This window comes from Hemitrygon akajei, chromosome 14, assembly GCF_048418815.1.
Source record: "Hemitrygon akajei chromosome 14, sHemAka1.3, whole genome shotgun sequence".
Lineage (NCBI taxonomy): Eukaryota > Metazoa > Chordata > Chondrichthyes > Myliobatiformes > Dasyatidae > Hemitrygon > Hemitrygon akajei.
The window spans coordinates 3046366-3067629 of NC_133137.1; the positions used below are offsets into that span (position 1 = coordinate 3046366).

Below are 21264 nucleotides of genomic sequence, written 5' to 3' on the forward strand. Positions count from 1 at the left end.
ATCTCGTCACTCGTCCTGCCCGTCATTGCTACCTACATGGACCATGGCTTCTGGCTGTTCACCCTCCTTTTTTCGAAAGCTGAGGACTTAATCTGAGATATCCCAGACTCTAGCACCTGGGAGGCAAGATACCATCTAGGAATCTTGCTTTCACCCACAGAACCTCTGTCCATTCCCCTAACTAATGAATCTCCTATCACCACAGCATGCCTCTTCTCCCCCCTTCCCTTCTGAGTGTCAGAGGCACTTTCCTCTGTTAGGTCATCCCATGCTCCCCCCCACCCCTGACAGAATCCAAAGTGAAATACCTGTTGTCGAGGGGAGTGGCCACAGGTGTACTTTTCACTAGCTCCTTAACCTCTTTTCCCTTCCTGACTGTTACTCTGTTTCCTGTGTCCTGCACCTTGGTGTAACTACTTCTCTATATGTCCTATCTATCCCCCCTTCAGCCTCCCGAATGATCCGGAGTTCTAGCTCCAGCTCCAACTCCTTAATGCGGTTTGTTAGAAGCTGCAGCTGGATGTGCCTCACAGTTGTAGTTGTCAGGGACACTGGACATCTCCCTACCTTCCCACATCCCACAAGAGGAGCATTTCATTATCCTGGCTGACATCTCTATTGTCCGAGCTGAGCAGATATAAAGAAGAGAAGGAAAAATCTTGAGCTTTTCTTTCCTTTGCTTTCTCTGAGTGAAGCCTCTCTTCAATGAAACCTCAAAGAGCTAAAGCCTCAAGATCACCACTCTGACTATGTCCACTCTGACGATGGCTGCTGCGCTTGTCCCTGCCTTCTTTTAATTTGCTCTTACTAATCAGTCCCAAATACCAATCGATCACTGGTTAAAGCTCTTTTTTGCTGCTGCAACCCACTGCTACCTTTTTATCCTTGGGCAGTGGACCTGATTGACGTTCCCTCCTTTCCAAACATCTGATGTCTGGGTTGGCTGTTGGTCAGATCTCTTTGTCCTCGAATAAAATCTGATTTTCTTAGTATCTTGAATGTGCTTAACAAATGACTCCGTGGTTTTCTTCAAAATTCAAGATTGTCATTTTTGAGTACACGAGTGTAAAGAAGAGCGAATGATTGTTACTTAGGATTCAATGCAGTATAAAAAAACACACACAGTAAGCATAAAAGCACAATAAGCATAAATATAAAAGTATTTCTATGAAACACAATGTGCAATTAACTGTTGAGTGTGGCTGTATATACTTAAGATTACCTTATATACACTCAGTGGCCATTTTATTAGAGTCAGGAGGTACCTAATAAAGTGGTCACTGGGTGTTGCCTCTGTTCTTCTTTCCCTCACTTTCTTCCTTTTAAATAGGTTAGGACATTTTCCCCCAAAGCATCGAAGGGTGAGGGTAACCTCACAGCAGTGTATAAGATCATGAAGGGTGTAGGTAAAGAGAAATATCCCCAGATTAGGGAAGTCTGAAACTCAAGGACATATATTTAAGGAGAGGGGAGAAATATTTAAAAGAAACCTGAAGATGAAACCTTTTCACTCAGAGGATGTAGGTATATGGAATGTGATGCTAGAAGAAATGGTAGAGGCAGATAAAATTATAATGTTTAAAAGACATTTATACAAGTGCATGGATAGAAAAGGTTTAGAGGGGTAGGAACCAAATGCAGACAAATTGGACAAGATTGTACAGATATCTTGTTGTATAACTCTGTGACTGTATGAAAAAAACATTGCCATTGGTATAGTAGCTTCAGGATGAGAAAGTTGACTGCAGCTGATACAGCTCTTGTATTGAAGGTAAATTGATCAGACAGGGAAGGTCAGCATTCCTGCCCTGCAACCTAGTGCATGGTCTCTTGTTTCCCCAAACTGCTTATCTACACAAGCCTTGATCAGTTTCTGACATCATGTCGCAGTCTTTGCAGAAGCAAGCATAATCACATTCCTAGCTCCTCTTCAGTGATTCAACACAAGCTCTTGTTTGCAGATTTAAACTTCCACTCAGTCCATTTATTTCCAACTGACATCCCATCAGCTTTGTCTTTAGATCATGCTTGGCTCTTCGGACAGTATGCATAACTTGTACAGAAAGGATGTACATAATAATAAGCAATTATATAAGTCAGTTCTGATCCTCTCTATACACTGTGTATTGTCCTATATTTTATATTTGAATCTGTAATGTATATCCAGTCTCTCAAAACCAGGATCAGGTTTATAATCACTGACATATGTCATGAAATTTGTTGTTTTGCGGCAGTAGCACAGTGGAATATATAAAATATACTATAAATTACAGTAAGAGATATATGGAAAAAATTAAATTAGTGTAAATTTAGAGCAAAAATAGAGATGTAGTATTCGTGAGTTCATGGATCATTCCGAAATCTGATAGCAAAGGGGAACAGGTTGTTCCTAACATGTTGATTGTGTGCCTTCAGGCTCCTGTACCTTCTCTATGTTTGTAGCAATGAGAAGAGGGTATGTCCTAGTGGTGGGGGTCTTTAATGAGGGATGCTGCTTTTTTGAGGCATCGCCTTTTAAAGACGGCCTCAATGTTGGTGATGCTAGTACCCATGATGGAGCTGGCTGAGTTTACAACTCTCTTAAGCTTTTTCCAATGTTGTACAATTGTTCCTTCATACCAGACAGTGATTCAAACAATTAGAATGCTCTCCACTGTACATCTGTAGAAATCAACGACCTGACCTGCAAGTGATTCTGAGGGATATTTAACCCATGAATACTACCTCAATACTCTTTCTCTTTTTGCTCTACTTATTTAATTTAACTTTTTTACTATATATACTTACAGTTTTCATTATTATTTATTTCAATGTATTGCTGCCTCATAACAACAAATTTCATGACATATGCCAGTGATATTAAACCTGATTCTGATGTAAGCTGCATGAGTCCCTAATTACATATAACTCACTTGCTCATATTCATTTACCATGTAGAACTACCTTAATCGGATTGTTGTGTGGTTTAAAACTCATTTCAAAAGATCTGTTGATCTCCTTAAGAGAAAACGAAAGTGTTTCCGATTTTATCCAATAATGTTGAAGAGAATTGTCTGGTGCTGTCATGGTGTGTTCAGTTTGGATCACAAGGGGTTAAGTGCTGGCCCATGCTGTAGAGTAAGCAGCGGTGCATTGTGGTATGGCAACCTGCGGGCCGGTAGTGGTGCAATGAGTGAAACAAAAAACGTGGGTGAATACCCAGTGAATGGAGCTGCAAGGACCGTGAGCCATGTATCCTGCTGAATGAGAAGGCCGCTCGATTCGGTGCTGCCATAGAACTCCGCTTCTTTGACCGACACTGTTGAGGGGGATGAAGGGCAGAGGCTGCTGGGAGACTGGATCCGCTCGCTCGTTCTGCAACTCCGGCTGCCTGAGTAAATTCAAGAGGGGTTAGTGGCCTTGCAGTGCTTCTCTTTACCAGAAAACCTGGCTTGTGAATAGCAGCCATGGTTGTACTCATCTTAAAATTTGTACAGTCAGCAGGCTGCACAGAATTGTAATTGTAGTGATCAGAATAAAATTAAGTAATATAATAGTTCTTAGACTCACTCAGAGGGAACACGATATGAGTGCATGCTATCAACTATAAATATCAGGGTCATTATCATGCGTGTATGTCCCATTTATTTTAACAGTCCGTATCGATCTATCATTATTCATTGCAATGAGTGAGTGACATTCCTTCAGTAAAGATGTTAGCTGGTAGGACAGGGATTTTGTCTGTTGTCATTAATTGGTATTTTTTCATTCATGAACTAACACAGCAGTAAAACAAATGTGACAAGGTTAACAAAAAAAAATCAACTGTGTGATCTATTGAATGATCTTATTGAATGCCGTTAGTTTCAGGGTAATTATGGAGAAGGATAGGTCTGGTCCTCGAGTTGAGGTACTAATTAGGCTAAAGAGTAATTTAGATGGTATCAGAAAGGATCTGGCAAGTGTGGATGGGGACAGGTTGTTTTCTGGCAAAGATGAACTTGGTAAGAGGGAGGCCTTCAGAAGTGAAATTATGAGAGTACAGAGTTTGTATGTTCCTGTCAGAATAAAAGGCAAGGATAGCAGGTTTAGGGAACTCCGGGTTTTGAAAGATATTGAGGCCATGGTTAAGAGAAAGAAGGAGGTGCATAGCAGGTATAGGCAAGTAGGAACAAATGAGGTACTTGAGTATAAGAAGTACAAGAGAGCACTTAAGAAGGAAATCAAGAGGGTGAAACAAAGGCATCAGGTTGTTTTAACAGACAAAGTGAAAGAGAATCCTAAGGACTTCTACAGATATGTTAAGTGCAAAAGGATAACAAGGGACAAATGCTCCTCTGGAAGATCCGAGTGATATTCTACTGTATGTTTGGAGCCAAAAGAGATAGGGGAGATCTTAAATGGATTTTTTGCATCTGTATTTACTCAGGAGATGGACACAGAGTATATAAAAGTGGGGCAAAGCGTCATCGAGATCATAGACCCTATACAGATTACAGAGGATGAGGTGTTTGCTGTATTGAGGCAAATTAGGGTGGAAAAATGCTAGGGGCCTGCCTTGGACCCTGTGGGAGGCAGAAATTGCAGGGGCCCTGGCAGAGATTTTTTAAATATCCTTAGCCATGGGTGAGGAGCCTGAGGATTAGAAGATAGTTAATGTTGTTCCGTTATTTAAGAAAGGCTCTAAGAATTAGCCAGGAAATTATAGGCCAGTGAGCCTGACAACAGTAGTGGGAAAGTTATTGGAAGGTCTTCTAAGGGACCAGTTATAAGTATTTGGGACTGATTATGGATAGTCAATATGGCTTTGTGTGTCATAGGTCGTGTTTAACCAGTTTCATAGAGTTTTTGGAGGATATTACCAGGAAACTTGATAAAATCAAGGCAGTGGATGTTGTCTACAAGGACTTGAGCAAGGCCTTTGACAAGGTTCCACAAGGGATGTTGGTCAACAAGGTTCAGTGGCTTGACATTCAAGATGAGGTAGTAAATTGGATTAGACATTGTGGGAGAAGCCAGAGAGTGTTAGTAGATATGGTTGTCTGTCTGACTAGAGGCCTGTGACAAGTGGTGTGCCACAGGGATTGGTACTGGTTCCATTGCTGTTTGTCATCTACATCAATGTCATGGATGATAATATAATCAACTGGATCAGCATATTTGCAGGTGGCACCATGAGTGGGAGTATTGTGCATAGTGAAGATGACTATCAAAGCTTGCAGGGGATCTGGATCAGCTGAAAAATGGCAGATGGAATTTAATGTAGTCAAGTGTGTGATGTTGCACTCTGGAAAAACCGGTAGTTCTTACACAATGAGTGGTAGGGCACAAAGGAGGGTGTAGAACAGAGGGACCTGTTCTACATAATTCTTTGTAAGTGATGTCACAGGTAGATAGGATTGTAAAGAAAGTTTTTGGCACATTAGCTTTCAGAAATCAATGTATTAAGTACAGGAGCTGGGATGCTATGTTGAAATTGTACAAGACATTAGTGAGGCCTAGTTTGGAGTTTTGGTCACCCAGCAACAGGAAAGAGGTAAATAAGATTAAAAGATTGCAGAGAAAGTTTACAAGGATGCTGCCAGCACTTGAGGACCTGAGGACCTGTAAAGATTGAATAGGTTAGGACTTTATTTCCTAGAACATAGAAGATTGAGGGGAGATTTGATAGAGGTATACAAAATTATGAGGGCTATAGAAAAGGTAAATGCAATGAGACTTTTTCCTCTGAGGTTGGGTGAGACTAGAGCTAGAGGTCATGGGTTAAGGGTGAAAGGTGAAATATTTAAGGGGAACATGAGGGGGATCTCCTTTACTCAGAGGGTGGTGAGAGTGTAGAACAAGCTGCCAGCACAAGTGGTGGAATCAGGTCCGATTTGAACATCTAAGAGAAATTTGGATAGATATAGATGGTTAGGTGATGGACTGGATGCAGGTCAACGGGACTAAGCAGATCAATAGTTCAGCATGGATTAGATAGGCTGAAGGGCCTGTATCTGTGCTGTAGAATTCTATGACTCTATGATATAATGTCTTATTTCCTTTTTCATAGGTTGGACTTGTATTGATACCTCACGTGGGTACATCACAGCGTTAACTTTCTTGGTAATTGCAGGTATTCAATACAGGATCTGCCAGATACATTTGCTTGGAAATTAAACCAATCTGTGCATTTTCAATGTATCATTTATGGATAAATACAGTTTGGGGCATTTTGGTTCAAACTTTCAGTTGTTCCCAGGTTAGTAAATTTCCCCAGGTACTGAGGTGGGTTTGTCTCAGTGTGTCCAATGTTTGCCTTCGTAATATGTGGATCAGTGATGTCACCCAATTTGTAGTATCTACTTCCCTGTTGCTGACTCCTCAATATGCAAACTTGAACCAAAGTTTCTCACTCATAGGAAAAGGAAAATCAAACCATAGCAGCAACAACTGATGCATTTATATTCTGCCCACAGTCTCTTCAGACTATGTTTCCAAGCTTCACATTTATCCTCAGCAATGTTACTGTATTCTGCACCTCAGTGCAAAATGCTGCCATCTCTGGTCCAATGATGAGCCTGTGACTCACAATGAATTCGGGGAAGCTGCGTAGGGAGGGTAGTCACATACAGGCGGTAGCCTTCAGTCCAGACCAAGGCATGGGGTTTCCTGGATGCATGGGAAAACTCCATTGCCTCTTCCAACACCTCCATTTTCTCCCATCTGCATAGCAGCCGTTATTTTTGCCACAGAGGGAGTTCTTTCAAGGTCTGACTCTCTTCCCAACAGTTAATGTGACTGCAAAGAAAAAGTTTTTGTCTGTTATTCAGTGTGAGTGCTCTTAATAATTTTCATCAAGTATTTTGGCTAATTTTCAAATCGACGTTTACATTTACAGTATGCCTCATGCCGCAAATGCTTGGAAATAGTGATTGAGTTTTTCTTTCCTTTTAGTCACCTTTCAAATGTGACTGTCTCCTTGCAAGTATCTTCCTCTTAGAATTTTCACACCTGAAGATTAGGGCAGGTATGGACTTGGGATAAGCAGTTGACATCTTTGCTACCTAGTAAAGCTACCTGCCTAAAATCAAACCAGAAAATGCCAAATACTCTCAGCTGGTCAGGGAGCATATGTGGAAGGAGAGAAAGAGATAACGTTTCTGACAATTCCTTGTCAGAACAACAAAGAAGATATAATGGGATGGTAGATAAAAAGAATATTTCTGGTAGGGTAAGGCTGGAATTGCTGTGTGAATGAACTGTTCATAGAGGTACCTAGTTAATAGCTTAATAAGGACAAATAATCCAGCTCAGGGTCACAGGTATATTCAAATTATCCAGCATTCCAGCTCAACCCTTTGCTCTCCTGCTGTTGGTGTTCATGGGGTCTCCTTAAATTTCAGGTCCTGTAGCCATCTCTCTCATTTGTGGAGCAGAGCTGTCACCTTTGGATCTGGGGCAATCATGTCTCTATAGAAAAAGACTTGTAACTAAGTATCTTTTAGGATGTTTCTGAGTGCTGTATCCAAAGGTCAGAAGTACTAATGAAGTTATCAGTTTTGTCGTGCACAGCAACCACCTAAACATATAACATGGTAAGTTTTGTAGCTCTGTCAAATGAAGGGTAAATATCAAAGAGGGAACTGTGGATAAATCCCGTGCTCTGCTTCAACTGCTACCATGGGATCACGTAGATAGTTGATGTAGGCTGAGTTTAAAATCTCATTTGAAAGACAGATTGCCAACCATGTAGCAATCTTTTGCGATAGCAGCTGAGATTTTTGTTGTCAAATTGAATCCATATATTTCTGACTTAAAGGATCAAGAATGCCTCTAGTTAAGCTTCAGCTGACACTTGGGTTTCACCCTCCGAGATGAACACCCCATTAGTGGGCACATTTAGCTGCTGCCTTAGCCACAGAAACAAGCAGCTGTTTCCTGAGCTGCTCGGGAAGGCTGGATCCTTGGTTGACCAACACTTCATTGTAAATTTAATTTGTTATGTTAATTAAACTTTGTATCTTTGCTTGTAAATTTTGCCTTGTGTACTTGTGCTCTGTAACCTCTACACAATTAAGTTTTAATACAGCCTCTCTGTATGGGTATAATCTGCACTGAAACACTGAGCCCTGTTTGACTTGTACAGTGCTTGCAATGCTACAGTTAGTTACCCTAGATAATAAAGTGGACAGACTGAAAGATGCCTTCATCATTTTGAAGTAAGTAGGTTAGCTCTGATGTTAAAATTATTTTTGGTGTCTCAGGGTTCAAAGGAAATGTAATATCCAGAGGCATTAGAGACAAATAGTATAAATTACTTGCCCATGTTTACTGTACTTGCAATGCCCATACAAATGGAAAGATGTAGGAAAATATTTATTCATTTATTGCTGACATTTTATGTTAATATGTGTTTGCAAATTCATATCCATGAAGTCTTTTTTTCATGTGCCAGTGGGGAGCCACCAGTATAACTACTCACAAAGATTGCTGGAGGAACTCAGCAGGGCAGACGGCATCTATGGAGGGAAATTAATGGTCAACGTTTCGGTCTGAGACCCTTTGTCAGGATTATTGGTCCAGATTTCCAGCATCTGCAGTTTCTCTTGTATCACTACTGCTGACTTGCACTGGAAGACAGATACCAGTCTCAAACTGGTATTTGTAACATACCCAAGTACTGTTCCATATTGTGGTATTTTGTACATCTGCATTGTATTGCCAATTGTCCATATTTCACTACATTTTCATGTCAAACTTTGATAAACATAACCTATTCTTCTAATATTTAGCAGGATCACTAAAGGCAGTCAAAAGTTACTAGAAGAGGGGTTACTGAATAAGATATTACAAAGCTGAGAACATGTGATGGGTCTCGAGCGACACACTCTGATTATACTGTTCATACGCAATGCCCATGTGCTATTTATACTATGATGATTCATCCTCTCTACAGCAATGACACATTACACCCTGTGTGCATTTACAGTTTGCAGTGCATTATAGTATAATACTTAGAATCATAATCAGGTTTCATATCACTGACATGTTGTGAAATTTGTTGTTTTGTAGCAGCAGTACAGTGTAATACAGAAAAATACTATAAATTATCATAAGAAAGGGATTATCATAATTAGTGTTGATGGGTTAGTTGGTTACCTGTTCAGAAATCTGATGGCAGAGAGGAAGAAACATTCCTAAAATGTTATGTATGCCTTCAGGCTCCTGTACCTCCTCCCTGGTGGTAGTAATGAGAAGAGGCTATCACTGGTTAATGGGAGTCCTTAATCATGGATGTTATCTTTTTGAAGCATCGCCTTTTGAGGGTGTCCTTGATGCTGGGGAGGCTAGTGCCCATGATGGAGCTTATGACTCATGAATTTCTGTACCTACCCCATATCTGTTTACAACTTGGTGACACTCTGCACCCTGTTACATCTGTACAGTGGTAATCATACTACATCTTATGTCCATTTACACTATAACACACTCCACTCTGTGGCATTTGCACTTTGACTTTGCATGTTGAGTTTGTTTGCACAGTGGGCACACTCGACCTGTGCTATTTTCACTGTAGTCACACAGTGTCTCCCATTGTAGTGATGTCCTGTAATGACTTACTGCAAAGCACCACACTTCAACTGTCTGTCTGTACCATCATTCAAACTCTTCATTTAGTGAGTCTCGGTTGGCTCACTTGGGCTGTCTGTTCAGTTATTTGGTGTTAATGCTGGATGGAGCAGAATGGGAGGAGGAGGTGAAATGATAATTGACGGGGAGAATGGGAGAGAAACTACCTTGCGGTATAAAACCAGGTTTTGCAAAGGTAATTTTACTGCTTGAATTAATTCTCTTGTGACCCTGGGAAGTCTTGGTCTAACTTTTACAGTTAGTGTGCAGTCAGGAGTTTCCTTCAATAAGTACTGAGTATGAAAGTGATTAAATGTTATATGTGGGAATTTCTCCATTTGAGGTGTAATCCACGCATGTCCCTCTGCAAGTATCAGCCTTCAACAAGTTCAGTATTACAGGATTCTATTTGTCAGTTTATCTGGTCATTCTTGTGAAAGTGCCTTATTTAAAACCCTAACAAAAGCACTAGGGTACAGCATCTGAGGAAAAAAAGTTAGCATTTCAGATTAATGACCCTTAATCAGAAGTATTCCCAACATTTTCTGTTTTCATTTTGGATTCCAGCATCTGCAGTGTTTTGTTTTTAAATTGCTTTTTTAAACCAACATTTTTTTTGTTTTCTGCTGACTTGTGCTCAACGGATCTGCATGTTCATGAGTGGGCTGTGTGTTACTGGGAGTACTGATAAATATAGTAGGTTCAGAGAGAACCTGTCCTGTGCTGCTCAGTGAATCCTGTTTATTGTAGGATGGATTGCATTGATGTCTTGCAAAATATCACTGGTCTGTGTGTGGCCAGACTTAAGTCTGGGATTGGGAACGCTGGAAGTCAGAAAGTTGGGGAGGTTTGCAGTTAGACCCAGGATCAGGAGTGTGTTTCAGCTTGTTTGGCATTTCAATTTCAGTTTTATTTCCAGACTTAGTCTTTTTCTCCTGTCATCTGCAGGAATACTGATCCCAATCCACAGTGGACTTAAGAGTATTTGAAACCAAAATGTGTAGCACTCAACCATATAGCCATATAATAATTACAGCATGGAAACAGGCCATCTCGGCCCTTCTAGTCCGTGCCGATGCTTACGCTCACCTAGTCCCACTGGACTGCACTCAGCCCATAACCCTCCATTCCTTTCCTGTCCATATACCAATCCAATTTTACTTTAAATGACAATACTGAACCTGCCTCTACCACTTCTACTGGAAGCTCGTTCCACACAGCTACCACTCTCTGAGTAAAGAAATTCCCCCTCATGTTACCCTTAAACTTTTGCCTCCTAACTCTCAAATCATGTCCCCTTGTTTGAATCTCCCCTACTCTCAATGGAAAAAGCCTATCCACATCAACTCGATCTATCCCCCTCATTATTTTAAATACCTCTATCAAGTCCCCCCTCAACCTTCTACGCTCCAAAGAATAAAGACCTAACTTGTTCAGCCTTTCCCTGTAACTTAGGTGCTGAAACCCAGGTAACATTCTAGTAGATCTTCTCTGTACTCTTTCTATTTTGTTGATATCTTTCCTATAATTCGGTGACCAGAACTGTACACAATACTCCACATTCAGCCTTACCAATGCCTTGTACAATTTTAACATTACTTCCCAACTCCTATACTCAATGCTCTGTTTTGGTGCATTTATTGGTGCAAATACGAATACAAGAGTACAAATCACAACTCATCAAGAGAATCTACCAGAGGTCCTTTTATCCTTCTAAGAAAGAGGGAGACTCAAAGTAATCATTTTCATTGTCCCTTTGGTTTAGTCTCACTTTCCAAGGGAATTTGCATGAATTCTGTACAGTAGCAGTTTCCATGCAAGTGTTCTCAGAAATTACCATTCACAGAGCTAGAAGGTGTAGAAGACATAGACTGGAGTATTGTCTGAGCTGATATTTTAGATTAATTCCTTCAACAGTAGAACCAACAAATCCCATTTGGATAGCACCCGAAATGTTATGAAGCATTCTGATGCATGTAAAAGGAATGTGATTGGACAAAGTTTGAGGATCAGGGTGAAAGTAGAACTAGAACTATAAATGTAAACTCAAAGTATGGAACATTCTAGAAGAGATTCCTATAACACCAAGATCACCAAGATCGGCACTTAGCTTTTACAGATCTTCAAGCTGCCAGTTGTTCACAAAGCCAACTCCAACCTGGTGGCAAGGCCAGCTGGCTATAAGTCGAGTGAAGTGGTGGGACATGGGCAGGCCACAGCAACAGAAGTTTATTGACTGATGGCAAAGCCAGGAGTCCCCAGGCTGTATAGGTTGTCAAAACTGTTTCACATCTGAATGGTGGTATTCACAAATGTCTATCTTAAAATCTTAATTTATTACATAAATACAGCTGAAGTATATGACAGCACCAGCACCTAGTGCTTTTCAGTGCTATGGTCTGGAACTTGCTGCCTCTGAGGGTTGTGGAACAGTCACTTGTACATTGAAACATAGAGTGAAATGTGTCTTTGCATAAACAACCAGCACACCGAAGAATGTGCTGGGGGCAGCCTGCAAGTGTCCCCACACATTTCAGTGCCAACATAGCATTCCAACAGTGCTCAGCAGAACAACAGAGAACACAAGGAAACAGAACACAACAAGCGACAAAACAACGAAAGCCAAAACAAACTCGTTCCTCCCTCCCACACACCCACCTGTGCACAAAGTTATCCAACTACAGGTCAGGCTGTCTTTGGCTTACAGACACCAGTGGACTCAGACTAGCAGACTTTGGGCCTTCAACTTCCTCAAAGATTCACAGATTTGGGGCTCTGCCCATTGGGCCTCAACTTCTGGACTTTCAATCATCCTTCGAACTTTGATCCCCATTATCAGCACCAAGATTCACCAGTCATTGAATGCTAGGCTTCGAACACCAGTTTTGTCAATTCATTTACCTAGCAGGTCACCTAAAATGATTAGATAATTTTTTTTAAAATATGAAACTTCTCTCTCCCTTCCAGCTGTTTATTTTTATCGATGTTTATGAAGTAACTTGTAACACACCAGGTATAACCTGGAGCAGGCTGAGTGAGTAACCTTCATAGCAGAGCTATTGAAAAGTCACAGGACGTTAGTGCTTTCCATGAGCTTGGCATCAGACCCCAGTTGAGAATTTGCTGGAGTACACCCACAAGATGGATGGGATTTCCACATTCATTTGGATTTGTGCCAGAGACCCAGGCCTTAGAGCAGCAGCACAAAGAAATGCTGGGAATCCTGTCCAGAGAGGAATAACATTTAGATTGGGGCACGAGGTAGAATGGAAAAGGAGAGCATAATGGAGTATGGTGTGAAGATAAGAACTGGAGTATGGACATGGACTTTTCAGCCTGAATCACCACCTCCAGGGCTGTACTACATTCTTAAAGAAGAGGCAGTGGGTAAAGGACTCACGGATGGCTCAGGACCTGTACTTGCTGGTGTTCAGAAAAATAAGTGAGGATCTCATTGAAACCTATTGAATATTGAAAGGCCTAGATTGTGTGGACGTGGAGAGGATGTTTCCAATAGTGAAAAGAATTTTAAGACAAGAGGGTGCAGCCTCAGAATAAAAGGTAGTCCCATTAGAACACAGATGAGGAGGAATTTCTTTAGCCAGAAAGTTGTGAATCTGTGGAATTTATTGCCACAGATAGCTCTGGAGGCCAAGTCATTGGGTATATTTAAAACAGTTGATAGATTCTTGATTAGGAGGAACGTCAAAGATTACAGGGAGAAGGCAAGAGAATGAGGTTGAGAGGGATAATAAATCAGCCATGATTGAATGGCGGAACAGACTCAAATGGCCAACTTCCCTAATTCTGTTTCTATGTCTTATGGTTTTATGTATGTGACAGAGCACCAATAATGCACAAAACAATCAGCAACCTACAAGTACACCTGAGAGAGTGTACATCATCCTGTTCCACTGGTCAGCTAGAGAGCCCTCAGGTAGCTGGGCACATACAGGACCAAGTGCTCCTGGATATCCTGAACAATGATGCCCTCTTGTGGCATTGGACCTAAATAAGGCAAGAATACTATCTGTTGATGACAAATGATTGTCCTCATAACTAATGAATCAGTACATCTCTGTATTAAACAATATTTGAGGGACCATTAAGGGTACAGAATTGTGAGACTCCATTGTTTACCAGCAAGAGTTGAACTGGTGCCTTTGCCACTAAACAAACTGGCTGCGTTCTGAAGGACAGAGCTACCAGACAGGATCTGAGTCAGATGGTGAGCAAGCTCAACACCATGGATAAACCTCCTTGACCTTGTAATCACCAGTTTTGTAGATTCTTTCCATGACCATATGGATTTCTTCCCATGTTGCAAAGATATACATTTTGGGTTAGTGAGTTGTGGGCATGCTATGTTGGCGTCAGAAACGTGATGAGATTTGTAGGCTGCCCCAACACAGTTCTCAGACAGTGTTGATCGTTTGCGCAAAAATCCCACATTTCATTGTATGTTTTGATGTTTTCAATCTACATGTGAAAAATAAATCAAATATTTAATGTCAGTTTAGCTCTTAATGACATATCCAGTCATTTTAGTGTTTGTAGAAGTTCCAAATGCATACCCAGTTCTGGGTGAAACAGTTTTTCCTCATCTTCTCTCTCATCATTACTCCAGTTACTTTACATGTATACCCTGTGGTTGTTGACCCTAATGATAATGGAGGTGGGTTCTTCATATTTATCCTATCTGGAACCCCAGAGTTTTATACAACTACGCCTCATCTCAGCATCCTATGGAAACAGCCCTTTCTTAATACAATCACTTCCTGTGATTAAAATTTTCCAGGCCTGGCACTATCCTTGTAAGTAACCGCCAATGCATTTAATTCTTTCAGTAATGTGATGACCTGAACTGTGCAAAGTACTCAAACTATAGCCCAACCATAGCACTACATGAAGGTGGTGGTGTTTAAACACAGTGAATGTTTCTGCTTTTATCCACTTTTAAGCCTGTGAATTCCAAACCAATACCCCTTTCTGCGTGAAACAATTTTTCCTCATCTTCTATCACATCCTTCCTCCAATTACTTTAAATGTATGCCCTCTGGTTGTTGACCCCACTGATAATAGAAATACTCCTCATAATTTTATACAATTATGCCTCTTCTCAGCATCCAATAGAAACAATTCTAGCTTATACAATCATTTTCCATGATTAAGAATTTCCAGGCCTGGCAAAATCCTTGCAAATGCCTCCACTCCATTTAATTCTATCCTTTCTGTAATGTGATATTCTCAACTGTGCAAGGTACTCAAACTGAAGCCCAATGAGCCTTGAGGCTAACCTCCCCATTCTGATATTCTATGTCTTGACTAATAAAGGAGAATGTCCTCATGTTTTTCTCAACCTGCCAATCAGCTGTTCTATCAGTATCCTTGTTGTATTATACAGTGAGAAGCAGGAATGTTGGATGACAATTACACAGTGCTTAATTCCATTTGTAGTTCCTCAGTTACTGAAGTAGCCAGTACTTCCAAGCAACAAAGCCTGGATAATATTCAGAGAGGAGCTGATAGGTGACAAATAACAATTTGAGTTCCATCTCCCACAATAGAGACTCTAACCACTTATTGACATTCAGCAACATTACAGTCAAGTCCTCCATTGTCAATATCATGGGATTGATGGTTACTATTGACTAGAATTGAACTGAACAGCCCACAAGTAGCTGGCCCATAAGATAGGTGTACCTTCCAGTGAGTGACTCATATCTCAATTTGCAAATATTTTCCAGTCATGCGCATGTTCAGGGTGGGTTGGAATATTCTTTCCTTGTCTGCATGAGTGCAGTGCCAACAGAACTCGAGAATCTTGGCACAAAGTAGCTCAGTCACTGAGCACACCATTTCCGTTTATTGAAAACATTCACTTCTCCTGCCCCCATCACATTGTGACTGGAGTTTCCCATTTACAAACCCAATACAGCAAGTTCTAGGAGCTCCAAACACACAGGAATCTAAGCAGGAGTAATACCCACTGCTTACATCCATTAATTATGTCCTTCGTATTGCCAAAGAGGATCATTCTGTCTGTTTCTAATGAACATTTATTTATTGAGATGCAGCCCTTTGAGCTGTGCCACCCAGCAATCCCCCAACTTAATCCCAGCATAATCACAGGACAATTTACAATGACCAATTAACATACCCACCGATACAATTTTGGTCTGTGGGAGGAAACTGGAGCACTGGGAGGAAACCCATGCGGTCACAGAGAGAACGTACAAACTAAGCTGTACGAGTGCATGGCCGTGCATTAACTGAGATGCTCCCATGCACATAGCCTTTGTTGCCACACAGCTGGAATTTTCTTTTATATAATACTAATATAATTTTGAAATTATGCTAAATGCTACTGATAAATTGCTGACTATTGCAAAGAGCAAGTTAATGAATGGAATGATTCAATCAGCAACAACTGTCTGAAGATTTTGACCAATCCATAATATCAAGTAGCATTAACTGTCCTTAATGATGTTTTGGAACATCTGGCATTTCTTTGTAAATTCATTCAAAAAGGCTGTTTGAATACAATTGAAGCACTGCAGATAGCAAAAGCTAAAATAAACAACTTATGGTCACAGGACCTCAGTGATACAGTTTATTAACCATATAACAATTACAGCATGGAAACAGGCCATCTGTTAATATAACTGTAGACACCCTTTGGATTTATTTTCACCTTACTTGCCAAAGCAACCTTGTATCTTTTTTCGTCAGGACCTGACACAGGTCCTGACGAAGGATCTCGGCCTGAAACGTCGGCAGTGCTTCTCCTTATAGATGCTGCCTGGCCTGCTGTGTTCCACCAGCATTTTGTGTGTGTTGTTGTTTGAATTTCCAGCATCTGCAGATTTCCTCGTGTTTGCTCGTATCTTCTTTTAGCTTTTCTAATTTCTTTCTTATGATTCTTCTTATATTCTTTATATTCCTCGAGCACCTCGTTTACTCCATACTGCCTATATTTATTGTAGATATCTCTTTTTCCTAACCAAATTTCCAATATCCCTTGAAAACCATGGCTCTCTCAAACTCTTAACCTTTCTTTTCAACCTAACAGGAACATAAAGATTCTGTACCCTTAAAATCTCACCTTTAAATGACCTCCATTTCTCTATTACATCCTTCCCATAAAACAAATTGTCCCAATCCACTCCTTCTAAATCCTTTTGCATCTCCTCAAAGTTAGCCTTTCTCCAATCAAAAATCTCAACCCTGGGTCCAGTCCTATCATTTTCCATAATTATATTGAAACTAATGGCATTGTGATCACTGGACCCGAAGTGCTCCCCAACACATACCTCCGTCACCTGACCTATTTCAATCCCAAACAGAAGATCCAACTCTGCCCCTTCTCTAGTTGGTACCTCTGTGTATTGCTGCAAAAAACTATCCTGCACACATTTTACAAACTCCAAACCATCCATCTCTTTTACAGTATGGGCTTCCCAGTCTATGTGTGGGAAATTAAAATCTCCCACAATCACAACAAACATCTGCTATCTCCTTGCAAATTTGCTCCTCCAATTCTTGCTCCACATTAGGTGGTCTATAATACACCCCTATAAGTGTTACTACACCTTTCCCATTCCTCAATTCCACCCAAATAGTCTCCCTAGATGAGCCCTCTAATCTATCCTGCCAGAGCACCGCTGTAATATTTTCTCTGACAAGCAACGCAACACCTCCCCCTCCTGTCCCTCCGATTCTATCGCACCTGAAGCAATGAAATCCAGTAATATTTAGTTGCCAATCACACCCCTCCTGCAACCATGTTTCACTAATAGCTACAACATAATTTATTGGAGTGACAAAGTGAAAGATCTGCTTGCATCTCTATGTTCTGACGTTGATACTGTGCCTATTATTTAATAATTCAATGTGTGTGTATTCACTGGGATAACAGATTTCCTGATGATGAGTTAAGAGAATGGCCAGCTCTTGACTCTTGCTGTTGCAAACACAACCAATTTTGAATTTGGAAAAGAGAATGTTGTATGACTGACAAAAAAATACTCAGCTGCTTTTGCGAACTCCAATGAAAATGTTGCCTCAGATATATTGCAGCAATACTGAGATTTCAAATTTGTCACTTCTGACAAAGTTAAGGCTGGATCAATTAAGACATTCACTGATATGTTGAACTATGTGCTTAGAAACGAAGAATTTTAAGAACTGTCGGTTCTTGTTGACATCATTGGAACATTTGAAGCTTCTAGTGCTGACTGTGAACGTGGATTCAGTCTTATGAATTCAGTCAAATGTAAATCCAGAAACAGACCAGAAGTGGAACATTTCAATGATGTAACAAGGATGAAGATGTATCTTTCATCTGGATGCAAAATTAATCTGGATAGTGTTTATAGACAATGGAATTGTAATAAAGATAGACGAGAAAAAGTTAACAAAATGTGAAAGCTTTTTTGTTGTACTGTATTTCATTATACATACCCTTCAATTATTAAATAAAATCAGAAGTATGTGATTTTTCAATTTTCATTCTAAATATTCATAGTATGTATATTACAAAAAAACATTTAAAGTGCCATGCAGTTTTCAGGCCAAGTAAAAATTTCCTACTCATATCAGAGGCTGGTCTGTGTAGCTGTAAAAAAAAATTGGAGAAAATATTGGATGTAAGTCATAAGTATCTGTTTTTTAAAATTTCCTAATTGCATTTTATTTTCAGTGTTTATCTGGACATACAGAAATAATAAATATAAAAATAATGTAAGATTGATATTGAGGTTGAAAAAAAGATTAGCTTTATTTGTCAAATGTACTTCGCAACATTCAGTAACATGCATTGTTTTGCATCAAATTACATCAGCAAGGATTGTGCCAAGAGTAGTATACAAGTGTCGCTAGTGTTTCAGCACCAGCATAGCATGTTCACAACTTATTAACCGTATGTCTTTGGAATGCAGGAGAAAAATGGATAAACTGAAGGAAACCCACCTGGGAAGAACATACAAACTCCTTACAGACAGCAGTGGGAATTGAGTCCTGGTCAGTGATCGCTAGTGCTGTAAAGCACCTTGCTAGTGGCTACATTGCTGTGCCACCATGACATTTGTTCAGTTTCTAGAGAGGGTGGAAAATCCTTCAAGATTTTTCTCTATCACATTTCACCCAAGACTCTAAGTGAGTTGAGGAAGATAGGGAAAATAATCTCAGTGGCTGACTGTTCCCTTTTTCTACACCAAGATTAATATTTAGGTGAACATGATAAAGAGTCTTGAGAGTTTCTTCATCTGCTTTAGCTCTGTTTTGAATTATATAATCATGCTGTCACTAACAACTAATTTGCAGCAGTTGTAATCCTGCCAGGATAACAAAGTACCTGCCACACTATTTCATTTCTCATGCAATTTGACCAATTCCTCTTTTTCACTTTACAAGAGGGTGTTTTTAGTCTACAAAATAACCTTATCAGTGGGACTGCAAAATAAAGACTTCAAATCAGCCTTGGATAACTTGGACAGAAAAAGCTCAATAAAACCCATAAATTTGTAAGTTACAGGTAATAGACTTAATTCTGATGGTGGAGGACACATTTTGATTTACTCTCAGACTAATTCGCTACTGGATTGGTGTAGGAAACTGTTGCAGCTAACTACGTGATCTCTCAGGGGGATGAAGAAAAATTGCAAAGTACAGGTAGGTTGTGATGATAACCTGAGACTACTTCAATGGTGCTCTGTTGTACATGGGTATTTTGCCAGAGGCTTTATATCTTGATATGTGTCAAAGGAATTTTTGGAAAAGACAATTTGCTGTCTGGGTAGAGTCCGCAATGATTTTTCCTTCCGGCTTCTTTGTCCTGGACACATACAATCCTGCATTGATGATAGATTGCAGGCAATTATCTTTACTGCTATGCTTGTCCTGCATGCTGCTCATCTGTGTTGATGGGTCACAGTTCATGGAGTTTCGAGAGTCAGCGGGGAAGTTTGACATTCTGGAGGAAGCTTTGAGAAAATATGTAGATTTTTTATAATCCTCTGGGAAGCTTCCTGCTGTAACAGAGATCAGAATAGTGAGTCTGGTGTTGGGGGATGTACCCAAAAGAGATTGCTGACCATAATCGGAGCCTCGGTTCACTGAGTGTTGGCCCCTTGACCCTGATATTGGTTCACTTATCCTGCCAATAGTTTTGGGAGAACTTCACATTGGTGATACTTCTCCAGTGCATTTACGGTAGTAGATCCTGAAGTCTGTAGGGAGGGTGGCAGTCACTCAGCATGGTGCTGGCTTTGAGAAAATCTCTGTTGAACATCTAAAACATTATATAAATACTTCATTTTGTTAGACCCACACCTTCATTTGCCTGTACATCTTGATGTATTTTTCCAGACCAAGGATGTCTACTATTTTCAGTTACTTATTTCCTGAAATTTCTGGTCATTCACATCAAACCAGTTCTGGGGTTTTCTGCCATGGAAAATAAGTATCATAACAGATGCCTACTAAAATAGACTAGGGCTGACCAGGCAGACTGTTGCCAGGGAGTTGTTAGATTGTCTATGAGGCACTTACTGACCAGACCTTTCCCTGCAGGATCCTTGACCCTTTGTCACCAGCTTTGTGGAACGTAGGCATTGCAAACAAGACTGGTGTTTTTACCTTTTCCACATTAGTTTTGGAGAGGAGTGGTGAGCCATGTATATGAATGGCTACAATTCATATATTGAAATTGTCCCCACATAGAGCTGATTATGAAGGAACATTGACAAATGACCAAATCAGGCTGATGTGAAGTTTGGACTTGATAAAGATAGATAATTTTTTGAAAGACTGAGGATTTGAGGGTTCTGGGGAACTGTCACAGAGGAAGAGTTGAGGCTTGGTGTTGATCAGACATGAACACATTGAAAGATGGAACAGGCTTGAGGGGTCTAGAGGCCTACTCCTGGTATTTCTTTGTGTTTCTGTGTTAAAGTTCACTTTCTGTTTCACCTTGCTTTGTCTGTCTCTGAGCTGCATAGTGTTTGGCCCACTGGATAGATGCACCTGGCTCATGCCCAATGTTCTCAGTGGCACGGGGATCCCTCTGACACCAAGCCCCAGGACCTGCCCTGGACCAAAGGCAAGCTGGGCTTGGGACTAGGAGTCAGAGACCAGTGACTAAATTGGGACTCATTCAGCCTTCTGGGCCGAGTCCAGATCCAAGTAGATGTTCATCTCTAGATCCGGGGTGGGCAGAGCTCTGTTACTGTAAAACAGGAATGGTACTCATGGCACAGGTCATCACTGTATAGCACTGAGACATAGCTCTGCTGGGGACCTGTTTGTCATTATAACAGGTAGAGTACAGATGGATTACTGTATAACACTGGGGCACAACTATGGTGCATAGAGCTTTGTCACTATAACAGTGAAGTATAGATGGATGCAGGTCTGTCACTGTAGAACATTGATGGGTAGACAGACGGACATACCGTACTTTATTGATCCTGAGGGAAATTGGGTTTCGTTACAGTCGCACCAACCAAAATAGTGTAGAAATATAGCAATATAACACCATAAATAATTAAATATTAATAAGCAAATAATGCCAAGTGGAATCTAGTCCAGGACCCGCCTATTGGCTCAGGGTGTCTGACACTCCGAGGGAGGAGTTGTAAAGTTTGATGGCCACAGGCAGGAATGACTTCCTGT

At 40.5% G+C, this 21264-nt stretch overlaps 1 protein-coding gene across 5 annotated transcripts in view; it reads left to right on the forward strand.

Moving 5' to 3' along the window:
* osbp2b (oxysterol binding protein 2b) overlaps positions 1-21264 on the forward strand; it is a 408269-nt gene that overhangs the window by 174165 nt on the left and 212840 nt on the right. The window contains exon 1 of one of the 5 annotated variants that reach the window (XM_073065347.1): positions 3141-3389. The exons of the other annotated variants lie outside the window; for them this stretch is intronic. Coding sequence (XP_072921448.1) covers positions 3311-3389 — 79 coding nt within the window. The 5' untranslated portion in view covers positions 3141-3310. Of the gene's footprint in view, positions 1-3140; positions 3390-21264 lie in introns of those variants that run through there. 5 annotated transcript variants of the gene reach the window in all.